The sequence below is a fragment of the Barbus barbus genome, assembly GCF_936440315.1.
Source record: "Barbus barbus genome assembly, chromosome: 43".
In the NCBI taxonomy this organism is placed as follows: Eukaryota; Metazoa; Chordata; class Actinopteri; order Cypriniformes; family Cyprinidae; genus Barbus; species Barbus barbus.
The window spans coordinates 7,793,932-7,807,179 of record NC_136721.1 but is presented as its reverse complement, the minus strand read 5'-3'; the positions used below and the strand labels follow the sequence as shown (position 1 = coordinate 7,807,179).

Here is a 13,248-nt window from a genome sequence, read left to right as displayed (position 1 = left end):
GATAGGCAAGATTAGAGTTTGCAAAAAAGTACAAAGGTGAGCCAGAAGAGTTTTGGAACTGTGTTTATGGACCAATGAGACAAAGATGAACCTTTATCTAAGTGATGGGAAAGCAAAAATGTGGAGAAAAAAAGGGAACTGCAAATGAACCGAAGCATACAGCCTCATCTGTAAAGCATGGTGGAGGTGGTGTCATGGCATGGGTATGTATGGCTGTCTCATTGGGAAGTGCTTCATATTGCATCAGGACAATGACCCAAAACACCCTGCCAGTTCAGTCAAGGAATTTATAAGGGCAAAGAAATGGAAAGTCTTAGATTTCCCAAGTCAATCTCCAGATTTAAATCCGATTGAACATGAATTTCACCAGCTGAAGAGGAGAGTAAAGGCAGAAACTCCCCAAAACAAGCAACAATTGGGATTGGCATTAAAGGCTGGGAAAAGTATTTCAAAGGCTGAGACCAAGAGTCTGGTGATGTCTATGGGTCACAGACTCACTGCTGTGATTGTGCGCAAGGGATCTGCAACTAAAGAATAGCTTATGTTCAAGTGTCCCAGTACAAAAGCTCACATCAATGAGTGGGATGGACTCTAAAAGTGCTGATCTTTTGAAAACATGCATGTCACGTGTTGGTTTCTGTTTAGTTCTGTTTTGCCCATATTTGTTCCGCTTCTTGTCATTAGCTAATCTTCGTTCATTTAGATCACCTGTTTTATATTAATCATCTCGTTTGCTCCTTTGTTCCATCTCCTTTATAAGTCCTCAGTTCTGCCCTTGTCTTTGTCTGAGTTTAATGTTCATTAAAAATGTTCATTAACTATATATATATATATATATATATATATATATATATATATATATATATATATATATATATATAGTTTATATATGTAAATTCTAGTTTTTCATATTAGATCTTAGAAATGCACCTGCCATGTGCTCCAGGGAATGGCACAAATTAACATATTTGTTCCAACTAAATTAGTGAAAAGATTTAAAGTACATCTATGTTCATCATAGACATATGATGGGAATGGGTTGCACAATGACACATGTCAGTGAAGCAATGGACAAGCCCATATCTCACCTGCTGATAAAGACCTCACGCTGACCACTGGCCATGTCTGCATCACACGAGTCACTTTGCTTACGGATGAGTGTATGGCAGACTCCAGACAGTGCATCACATGGGATTGACACATCAATGTTGCTCTTACTCAGGCGCTTGCTGCCTCGGAGAATGGGGCTCAGAGCGCTCACCACACCTGGCTTTTCCTGGGGAAAAAAACACTGTATCCAAAATCAGTTGTACAGCCAGAAGTGTATGTTCCTCATTATCAAATTTTCATAACTATGGATGTCATATTGCTTCCTTATTATTATTATTTTTTTTCTTTAGGTTAAAGTTCCCACCATCGAATCTGTTTTCATATTCACAAACGGCCTCTAGAAACACTATACTGCCAAACACAAAGTTATGTTAAATTGTAAATGAAATACAGCACATTGCAACAGCAGTATACATCCCATTAATTTTCTCCAAATTGAAACCCCTAGACCTTTCAAGATGAACCTACAATGAACTCTGTGGTGCTTAAGTGAGGATATATGCTTCTATAGATGCCACAAATTGTGTGTGATTTCAATGTAAATTCTTAAAAAAGTGTGTTTAATATCCAAATTACCATAACTGTTTAATAACTACATTACCCATAATCAGATAACCCATATATATACATATTTTCTGTTGACTGACATTTCAGAGACTTTCAAGATTTCATTTTGTTCCATTGTTTCTGTCTTCATGTTTCCTTTGTTTATTTCCTGTTCTCTTGGTTTCCTTGGTTCTGGTATATGCTGTATATTGGTAATAAATTGCATCTGGGAGTTACTCTTTTGGTTTATCTTCTTGTTTCATTTAAAAAAAAAAAAAACCTACAATTAGATCATCAATTTCACTCCTTTCACCCCAGCACACCCCATTTTTTGTATTTTTTTTTTTTGCTCCCAATTGTTTTCTCCTAATTCATTTCTTCCTTCTGTCTCCAAGACTGCTGTAAAAGTAACTGGGTAATGTTTTGGGATTGTGGGATATTAACACTTCAACAATGCACCTCAAACAACATATACACATGTGTAACAGAGTGACTCATTGACCCCAAAACTGGGTTGTCTGCCTCTGTTCCACTGTTGCTGAGGCATCTTCTCATCAGCTGATGTGCCATATGGTGTTCCTTTATCACACGCTGGCACTGCACAGGTGACTGAGCTTTTATTAAACCATCAGCACCAGTAAGTACAGATAGACATGGTCACTGGAAATCTGGCAATAGTGTTGCAAATAGTAGACACACTGGGTAAAAATGAAACTCTGGACAGAAGGAAAGCAATATGGGTTGAAATAACATGAAGTATGACAAATTTTCTGAAATGAATCCTTAAAGACAGGGAGAGAGCTGAGGAGGAGACAAAATAGAATGGAAAAAAAAATTCCCTATGACATTTAGACATGAGAATGGATAAAAAGCTTTGAAGGATAGAGATGTGATGGATTCACTCAAGCAGACATGGATTTGTGTCAGATAAGGACAAAATGACAGTCAGCTCTAAACAGAATTGAAAGGCAGGAGTTCAGGGTGGTTTTGTGTGTGTGCATGTTCATCTGCACCTTTAGACTCTCTGTACTGTTGTTCGTGCTGCCACCCTCAGGGCTTCTGTGTTGCTTGTTGCCACTGAAACACAAGGCGTCAAAACAAAGAACCCCACCAACACAATCTGCCACCAGGCACACCTGAAACAAGAACACAGCACAATATAAGCAGCAGAGAGACAACCTATATTCCCATTTAATCATTATACTTTTAAAACATATAAAAAATATTTGTGATGTTCTCTACATTTCCTATTTTAAGAAAAACTGAAATATATTTTAAAGGAATAATCCACACAAAAATTCAAATTTGCTTAAAATTTTCTCATTATCAGGCTATCAAAAATATACCAAATTCCCTTGTAGTTAAGGTCTGTGCTGATGCACAAAAGCAAGATTTGGCCGCCATTTGGCTTACGAGGTTGAGTGGAGATGTTTTAGCTTACTGGCTCTCCCTGTCTCCTGACATACAACAGAACTATGAACTGTGTTGCTGCATTAAATTATGTTTTTGGGAGGAAACAATTTTTGCTGCATTTTTAAACTTTTGTCAATGCCTGACCACATATGCCCAAAGAATTTGCTGAAAATTTTGTCATCATCAAGATAACAAAGGGGTGGTTTCCCGGACCAAGATTAAGCCTAGTCCTAGACTAAAATGGCCATTTAAATCAGACTAACAGAAATGTGCTTTCTCTGTCATGGTTTTAAAAAGTTTAAGACTTAGTCTAGTCCAGAATTTAATAGGCTAATTTCCTGGAGGAAGACTAGAGCAACTTCAGGACTAAATTGAGGCTTAAATTAAACCTACCAGGAGGCAGGTTTAACTTCAGATTAATTTCATTTGGAGGACACATGGATTACTTGGACTATGTCAATGATGATCAGCGCTTTCCACCAGCCAGGCAAGTTCTTGTAGACAGAAGTGACCCATTGCAACGTTTTGATGAAATAAGTTTTCGAGATCGTTTCCGCATGCATAAAGTAAATGCAGTGGAGATAATTTCACTCTTAGCACCCAGGCCTTCATCTGTGACCCAAAGAGGACAGCCTATTCCAGTTTGCCTCCAGGTGCTCATAACTTTAAGGTTCTTGGCATGTGGCACCTTTCATCGAGAAACTGGGGATTTATGTGGTGTCAGTGAACCAACAGTATGTAAAGTCATTCACAGAGTGTGCAGGGCCATTTGTGAATTAAAAGCACATTACATAAACTTCCCTGATGCTAGAACCCAGGCTAACTACAAGGTACTATTCTATGAATATGGAAATTTCCCAGGAGTCATAGGTTACATAAATGAAACCCATATTCCTATTAAGCGTCCCTCTACTCCAGATGATGAGGAATACAGGAACCGAAAGAACTGGTTTTCCATAAATGTCCAAGGTGTATACACTCCCCAGTTAGAGTTTTCAAACATTGTTGCACAGTGGAAATGTGCAACTCATGATTCCCGAATTTTCCTCAACTCATCCCTGTACTCAATTTGAAAGAAGAGATCATAATGGAATTTTGCTTGGTGACAGTGGGTATGCTCAGATGGATTTCTTGTTTACGCCATACTTGCACCCAACAACAGCTGAACAACTGCGCTACAACCAGGCTCATATGCGCACAGGGGGTTTAGTCGAGCGCATGTTTGGTGTTTGGAAGAGTCGTTTTCAGTGCCTTAGGAAAACACTCAGATTCAAACCAAGTAGATGCTGCACTGTCATCATTGCAACAGCTGTTCTTCACAACTACCTAAAAAAGCAGGGATGCCCAGATCCCCCAATAGAAGAGGATGACAATCCAGATGTGCCACCATTTACAACAAACCACAGAGAAGGACTTGCATACAGGGATGCTTTTGCATTGTGCCACTTTAAATAGATCTTTTTACATTATTTAACTTTCAACCCTCTGTTCAGATCTGATACATGTAATAATAAAACCAAATATTTGTTAAAAGTGTACAACTTTTTGGTCTGGTATGTTACTGAAACCACCACAGCATCCATCTTTTCTTAATAAAACTATTTATTTCACAGATTCATGTACTGATGTGACATTTGAGCCTGTTGCATCTCTCTCTCCTTCATCTTTATCTCCAGTTCTACTTGTAGTATCTTCATCTTCATTTCATGCTCCTCCTTAAGATACTTCAATTTATTAATGTTCATGAAAATCATTAGCCAACTTTTCATGAACAGTGAGTCTTTTCTTCTGGTTACCAGTACTGGCAGACATTGCCACCCTTGCTTCTGAGGATGTGGAGGGTAAGCTGCTTTCCAATTCTTCAGTTCTGTTTTGACCTTCTCCTTGAAACATGAACAGTTCATATATGGTCAAATAAATACAGATTAAATGGGAAAATGTTTCACTTCATATGACAGAAGCAAATAGACGTTTGAGAGGAGAGAAACAAAAGCCAAAATCAAATTCAAATACTTAATATAGGTGCATGTGATCCATCATCTGAACTGTCCAGATGGTCATCATCTGGTATGTTCTCCAAAGGTTGCTGATTCTCCAGTATTCCTGTCAGTAACTCATTCAACACATCACAGTCTTTATTTGCAGGTCCTCCACCTCTCTCTTCGAGCTTCCGCAACAGTTTTTTTGAGGTTTATTTTGATATTTTTCCACAACGCCTGTATTAAATAACTATTATAAATACAACAGTGATTTTAAAAAGCCATAATAAAACTAATGATTCTTACCTGAAGTTGTTGTATTGTGGATGTAGTGTAGATGTGTGTTCATTTGCATTAAATTCATTACAAATAGATGTCCAGGCATTCGTTTTCTTTGATTCAACAGCTGATGTGTGCAGTTTATCTTCGATAACAGGATGTCTTGAAACTATTTGCTTTAAAAGACTTTTCTCATGTTCAGAAAAGTTCTTTGATCGTACTCTCTTTTCAACTTCCATTGCCATTTGCTTCTCAGTTGCATACAATTTTAACCTTTTCTTGGTTCATTCCATGTTTTATAGGTAACCTCAATCCAGCTAATCCTGATTTGCACAGGTGGTATTAAATTAATCGAGTGCATTTTGAGGACTCCATAGTCTTTAGTAATCTGTACTTAATCTGTGTTTCAGAAAGCCATTTTTTAAAACATGATTAACTATTCTTAATTTAATCTTGGTCCGGGAAACCACCCCAAAGAGTGTATTTTTTAGTCAGAACAGATTTACAAACATTTTGCTTTGCATCATTTGCTCACCAATGAATCCATCAATAGGGCGTTTTAACTATAAGCCACTGCTTCTGGCCAAAATATGAGTCTATATTCCATAATAGTGTAGTCGTATGTTGAATTCATTATTTCATTTCACTTTTTGTCAATTCATGGTTTAGAAAGATATTTTGTGCACCTGCCGCTTTAAGGCAGAGCGTGCGTGTGCCCCAGTATGAAAACGAAATGCCCCCCCTATTGAGAATTTTCTGGCGACGGTCCTGGAACGGGCACAAGTAGTTCCCAGACTAGCACCCCCCCCCCCCCCCCCCCCCCCCAGTAAAAAGACTGGTCTTTCGCCGAATTCATCTGCTACCTTACCCAGTGAATTGCCTTCAGCTATGGTGTCCACAAAGACGACAGCACATGGGGACAATTCTTTTGAAGTCATGACTTCAGTAAAGCAATTGACTGCTTGTGTGAAGGCTCTCAGGATGGAAATGAGTCAATTGAAGAGGCAACACGCTTCCTCCAGAGAGAGAGAGTACTCACATGAATGCGGTAGAGACAAGCATCGTTTCTCTTGTAGGAAGAATTCTTTCTTACACACACACGCCTCCTGGAAGGCCCTCCCTTAAATCTCCTGAGACCAGAAAAACATATATTTTGGGTTTTTGAGAGCCCTTGTCATTTGGAGAAACTCCACAGAAAAACCCTCCCTAACTGCTAACTCCATTAAGTCGCAGTAAATTCAAGGACGATAGCAGAGGATGACGTTTTTACGATCGACTCGAACTAAAGACAATTTCCAGACCTTTCGAACCAAAGACTTTTACAACCTTGCATAGCAGCACATTCCAGGGAAACGCGCCTTTTCTGTGGTGCTAACAAAGAGAACCACACCTTTGAAATAGAAACGAATGTTTAAAAGGGGAACAAAAGTTATACTGGTTTCTGCTATTTGAAGCAAAATATACTCGAGAAAAGAAACACTATATACAATATATCTATACATGTATTAAGAAGTTTGTGTTTGTGACATTTATAAGCTGTTGCATTATTTTAAATCTATGGTAAATCTGTTTCCAGAATGTATAAGTTTACCTGATCACTAGATGTTCAGTTCACCTGCTATTTGTGTCGTTTAGAATTCGGGATGGTTTAATCAATGTATTTAACCAAGTAATATCCTTCGTATTCACATGTATTTTTGGCTATGCAAAGTTACGCGGTGTTTGGTGTCAAACGAACACTAATTTCATGAATAGTATTATGGTGAATGGAAATGATTTGTTTACATATATTATGATTACAATAATGGATAGAAACTTGCTTTCAATAAGTTGTTTCATGTGACGAATGACTGAACAAGATGATGTATGCAAAACACGCAACTGTGCAGGGCGGGGCTCCGCCCACAGAAACACTTGCGATTGGATCAAACGCCCCACAGAAACACTTGCGATTGGATCAGACCCCCCGGAGGCGGATCCCAAATCGGCCCGTTAAAACTGTAGAAGAATGGGGCTTATTAAATATGACATTTCCTGATCAACCCTCTGCTGGAACCAACAAGAAGCACCTGGACAACATAAAAATTGATTTGAATGATCTTTTAGTACAGGGAGCTCGGCGACGCCAGGATAAGGAGGCCAAGAAACAGGAACGGAAGGAGCGTCGCAAGGGGGCCAAGAAGGGAGATACAAGGCCAGAAGATTCTCTTCAAGATGAAGGAAATTCTCAAGTTAATGAGGAAACAAGAAGTGTTGAATAAAAGAATAATGAAATTAATGAGGGGAATGATTAAACTATGTGATTTCTCAGATGAATTGCAAGTGTTAACAAATGAGTTAGAAGTGATGGAGCTTCAGTCTCCAGCTATAGGACTATAAAGGTCAGGTGTTATGTTAAAAGAATGTGCTGTATAGTGTGAGAGCACAGGTATCACTTGTTTGAGGTTTTTAGTGTTTCGTGCTAAGAAATGTTTGCTTTGCAAAAACAAGGTTGCAGATCAGGAGATGCATCTTGCATGTGCATGCAGGATGGACCTTCTATCTATAACCAAAGCGTAAGTGTTAGTTACACCTTAGGAGGTGTGAAATAGTGGTTTAGTCATATATGTGTAAGGTATGTAAGGTGTTATGATCTTATCCTATGTATTAAAATAGCAATAGGCACGCTTCGCAGTTAAAGGGATTAACCCTTTCTTTTGAACTCTTGCCCCCGTCTGCGGAGTGTTCTTTGATAGAAGTTGTACATCTGTTCTGAGCACGAGTGGAGAAAAGAAGGGGGGCTGAAGGGAAAATGACAGAAGGTTATTGTTATGAGACTGAAGGTGACGAATGAGAAGCTATAAAAGGTTGATGCATTCTTCATACGTTGCCGTCATTCCGTGGTGAAGACTTCTCGTTGTTATTTTGTATTTTGCTTATGAGTTACTGTTTTTAATAAAACGAAACCAAGGTGTTGGTGATTCGTTAAATTTTTATATACAGACTCTGAGTATTTTATTACATCATAACCAGTTATCAGAACTTGAATAAAAATCCTATCATCGAGCTACAACAGGCCCGGACCTGACTGAGCCGGTTCGGAAACCGGGTTGTAAAGGTTGTTGATCATCGTTGAACATCTCTCAGGATACCAGGTAAATATGGAGACGTCTATTATGATACCTTCGGGAACTGAGATAATGATGTGATATTAGATGTACAGCCTTTAAATCGGTATAGAAATACAACAAAACGGATGCACAACCATGAAAGTTCGGTTGGAGTTGAAACTGAAAAGGAGACTCACACACGTCTCGCTCGTCTCTCGTTCTGCTCACGCTGCAAAGCGCTTCTGGCCTCTAACATCACGGCGAAGGCATTGCACAGCGATCAAAGTTAAACTTCTAAGACCTGAATAGACTTCCTGAAAGCTTCATCACGTCAGAACGAGATCCTCCAATCACTGAAGAGTAACCGCGTCACACGACCTACCGAGCAGCGAATCCACACGCGGTCCGTCTCGACCAAAGCAAAGGACGGAATTCACCTGAGGAAAAAGCCTGAATTTGAACCGAAGGAAAGACTGAGTTCGATCGGAAACAACTGAAGGCACAGTAAGGCAAAATCTCTTTATTGACTGAAACCGGGATACCTCTCGGTTGAGAGTAAAGATAGAATGATTCTCTGTCTATGAGTTCCTCAGGTTGGAAAGCTAGCATTAGAAATGAAGACTCTCTTCAGAGCATAACAACCCATTGCAACGAATGTGTGTGTTTATGTCTGTTTTATGTTGTCTAGTTAATGTTGTGTTAGAATAGTGAATAAAACTTTGACTTTATTAAGAAATCTCTTGTCTGTGCTATGGATTTTACATGTCGTAATTATTTGCCAAAAAGATTGCGTTTTACCTACGCTCATGAGTCTGAGAACTAAGTTAACTATTTGGTTATTTTAATCGTTGGCCACGAATTAAATAAACAAAGTGTTAATAGATAACTTGCTGATATCAATGCTTGCTGGACAAGTCGTTGATAAGGTATAAGTTGGACGTTCTGATTAATATCAATTAATCATATGAAGATCAACTCTTAAGAGTGATTCCCTAAAAGCTAAATAATAATAATAAATATATGTAGGATTATTAACAATGTCTTACAGTGTTAAAGGCTATATGACATTATAGTCAGATATGACTGCGCTAATGCAACACGCATCACCGCGGACGAACAGCTGAGCATCTCTTCAGCAAGCCGAGGCGCAAACTAAGATGAAACTGAAAGTAAGACTCAGACGCTCAACACACAATCATCTTCATTAAAAGTAGTAAGACAAACTTATCTTTCCAGTGCTGATGCCGTGCGATCTCCTATTGCGGTCTTTGAACTTGAAATGAGCTGATAATTAATCAAATGCAGCACTTATTTTTTGATTTCGTTGACGTGAACTCCGTTAAATTTAAATATAGTGTGGGAATTGAAGATCAGATTTATATCCATTTTGCAACTACACATTTATGTGGGCAAGTGTAAATGGAAAAGTTTTAACAAATCACATAGATATCCTATCAGCGAAAATGCATGAAATGACCAGGTGTAAACAGGCCCAAAAAGAACACTTATTGATAATCCCAACTCAGGAAGGAGATTGTCAAATTTGGGGCAATTAACCAAGATTGATGGTCAAAGACACAGCACATCATGGCCATCACATGAGGAAAATCCTTAGTAGAGACTTTGTTGGGTGGGTTCCCCCCACCCAGGACAAGAACCAGACTGAAATTCCTTCTAAACCCTTTTTGACCTTTGTTCCTTACAACACATTCTCACGTCCACAGAATGGCACAGAAACTGCCTTTTCCATATGCACCTAAAATCATCTTAAAAGGACTTATGAGCAACTAATCATTTCTATGCATAACTCCATGTTCTAATCACTCATTATGTATTTTTATTTTTTAAACTATTGAATAGCTTAAGGGTTCATATTCATGTTTGGTATGTATGAATGTGAGAATTCTAGCTTGAAACGTTTTTTCCAATCAATACTTTGTCAAATGTATCATATTCTGGTGATATAAATCATGTCCAAAATTTTACTCTGCAAGAGCGGGAAAGTTCGGACCATATGACTGACCAGATAGCATGTTGATTTATTTATTGGGAGAAGAAATAGAGCAACACCCCGAGCTAAGACAGTATATAATTGGTCAAGACACCATTTGGGATGTGTCCAAAAGCCAAGTTTAAAAACTCAGGACACCATCAAACAATGCTTTTAGCTTCTAGCTTTTTGCCTTGTCGGCTTTTTAGCCATGCTTTTTGTCATCACTTTTTGCATTCTTTGAACATTGTTCCAGCGTGCTTCAGCCTGCACGCCAGCTACTACTTAACCACGATGAGAAGAAAACCCATCTAGTCTCGTTACATCCTTTCTCTTTTACTTTAGTTTATTTTCTTTCCCATTGTGAGTTTCGTGTTCTGAGTTAAGTTTGCCAACGCCGTGTCTCTGAGTCCGACCTTGAGCCCCCGTCTAAAACTTCAACCAGCCCACAACTCCGCAACTTCAGCCAAGAGCCAACGCCCAAGACTTCACTACAAACGACCACTGAACTTTCAGCCAATCAGCAACCTTGGGAAACCTTTAACACAAAGGCAACACAAGTAACCTCCAGATTCTAGCTGAACTGGTGCATTTAATATAAATGTTAGCCTCACTGAGAAACTCAAGGCAAGGGTTAATTAAGTGATTGATGATTGTTCGGGTCTATATGCAATTTCACATACTGCTATAAACTTGGGATTTCACATTTTCATCCTCTTAAACTCCTTTTTTAAACATCCTTTCCTCACTTTCTCTCTTTCTGCAACTTGTGTGAATGCGTGTGTTCATGTGTTAGATTAGTTTACATGTCTTAGATTTATCCAATAAAGTCTTTTATATTGAAAAGAGAAGTATCTTGTGTTTTGTGCTTACAAGTTAATGTCTTAAACTGCCGATCTTGTTACTGTGCTATTTAATAGTCTTTTCACTATATTTTGGATTTTAATATCCAGTGCAGAGTTGATGTTATACGGCTCGTTCAGTGAATCGCTGGCTGACTCAGTGATCAGCTGTAAAACAGTGATTCTGTCCAAATTCCCTATACAATCATAAATGATTCCCTTTGAGCTAAATTGAGCCATTTCCCTTACAGCCCCTTCTTCTACACCATCGTACGTACCTAACCTAACTAAAAAACATACTACTACTACTAATGCAAGGGCTGAATGTTCAAATCCAACTGCTTTGTTGTCTGAACCCGACATTGTGCCACATCTCAGTGGTCCCCCCTGGGCCATATTGCCTTCAGCGAATGCACCGCAACTAACCCGTAGTGGACGCATGGTTAAAAAACCTGAAAAGTTTAAAGATTTTTTTTGTTGATGAGTTATGTATATATTGGTTGTCTGTGCATGGTGCTTTTACTGTACAGTATAATGCACATGAGTTTTCAAACAGTCTTGTGTTATAGGAGTCTTACTGACACTCTATCCTCCCATTTGATACTGTTAAGTCACACACAATCTGTATTGTTATATAAATAAAGTGCTATATAAATAAAGGTGACTTGACTTGACTTAATGCAGGAGAAGACTGTAACCTTATGTTGAATTCATTGTTTTATTTAACTTTTTGTCAATTCATGGTTTATAAAAAGAAAAAAGAATACGAAATATTGATGAATCTTTTTAGTAAGATTTTCATGTATTTTCATACAAATACATATTTATGTCAATGCATAGTTTTATATACAGTGCCCTCCAAAAGTATTGGAACAGTAAAGACAAAATTACCATAATACAAAATCATATTATTTACAAATATGATTAAAAGATGAATATGAAACAAAACTACAGAATGTCACATTTTATTATTGGGCGATTCAACACACAGATGTTTTACCAGCTAAGAAGTTCAGCACTTTTAGAGTCTCATCCCCATATCTGATGTGAGCATCAGTATTGGAACAGTTGCCTCACAGGTCTTTCTAAGTGATCAGCTGTGTCCTGTTGCATTAATTCTTCAGATATTAAAAGCAGGGAATGTGTCGAATCAGTTATATCCATTACTTCTGTAATCTGAATCTTGCAATCGATGATGACACACACAAACCAGGATGAAGACGAGGGAGCTGACTTTAAGAGAAAAGCAAGCAATTTGGATGGTAAAAGAAAGGAGGAAGTCAGTTAGAGCTTTAGTAACAACAAAGGGCATGGAGAAATCAAGAGTTTGGAAACCACCAGCAACCAACAACTACCTGATCGGCTAAGAAAACAACATCCAAACAAAACCATCTTGCCTACCAATATTCAAGAAAATGCCACCAGATTCATTGGGAAGTGCTTCATATTGCATCAGGACAATGACCCAAAACACCCTGCCAGTTCAGTCAAGGAATTTATAAGGGAAAAGAAATGGAAAGTCTTAGATTTCCCAAGTCAATCTAAAGATTTAAATCCGATTGAACATGAATTTCACCAACTGAAGAGGAGAGTAAAGGCAGAAACTCCCAAAAACAAACAAAAATTGGAATTGGCTGCATTAAATTCTGGGAAAAGTATTTCAAAGGATGAGACCAAGGTCACAGACTCGCTGTTGTGATTGTGTGCAAGGGATCTGCAACTAAATAATAGCTTTTCATCTTTTATATCTGCCTTATGTTCAACTGTCCCAATATTTATGCTCACATCAATAAGTGGGATGAACTCTAAAAGTGCTGTTCTTTTATTTGGTAAAACATACATGTGTTGAAACGGCTAATAATAAAATGTGACATTCTGTAGTTTTGTCTCATGTTCATCTTTTAATCATATTTGCAAATGTCTTGACTCCACGGCCAACAGAGCAATTTTGTCTTTACTGTTCCAGTACTTATGGAGGGCACTGTATGTTAGTTAGAAAG

General features: G+C 38.2%; 1 protein-coding gene and 1 pseudogene across 2 annotated transcripts in view; one reads left to right on the top strand and one right to left on the bottom strand.

The window, feature by feature from the left end:
* plrdgb (PITP-less RdgB-like protein) overlaps positions 1 to 13,248 on the bottom strand; it is a gene marked incomplete at both ends in the record, with an annotated part of 111,689 nt that overhangs the window by 50,074 nt on the left and 48,367 nt on the right. Inside the window, 2 exons of the mRNA XM_079406022.1 lie at positions 1,089 to 1,276; positions 2,670 to 2,792. Coding sequence (XP_079262148.1) covers positions 1,089 to 1,276; positions 2,670 to 2,792 — 311 coding nt within the window. The remainder of the gene's footprint in view (positions 1 to 1,088; positions 1,277 to 2,669; positions 2,793 to 13,248) is intronic.
* On the top strand, positions 3,507 to 4,524 carry LOC306862233 (putative nuclease HARBI1; annotated as a pseudogene). Its single transcript has one exon. The product of its transcript is annotated as a putative nuclease HARBI1 (transcript).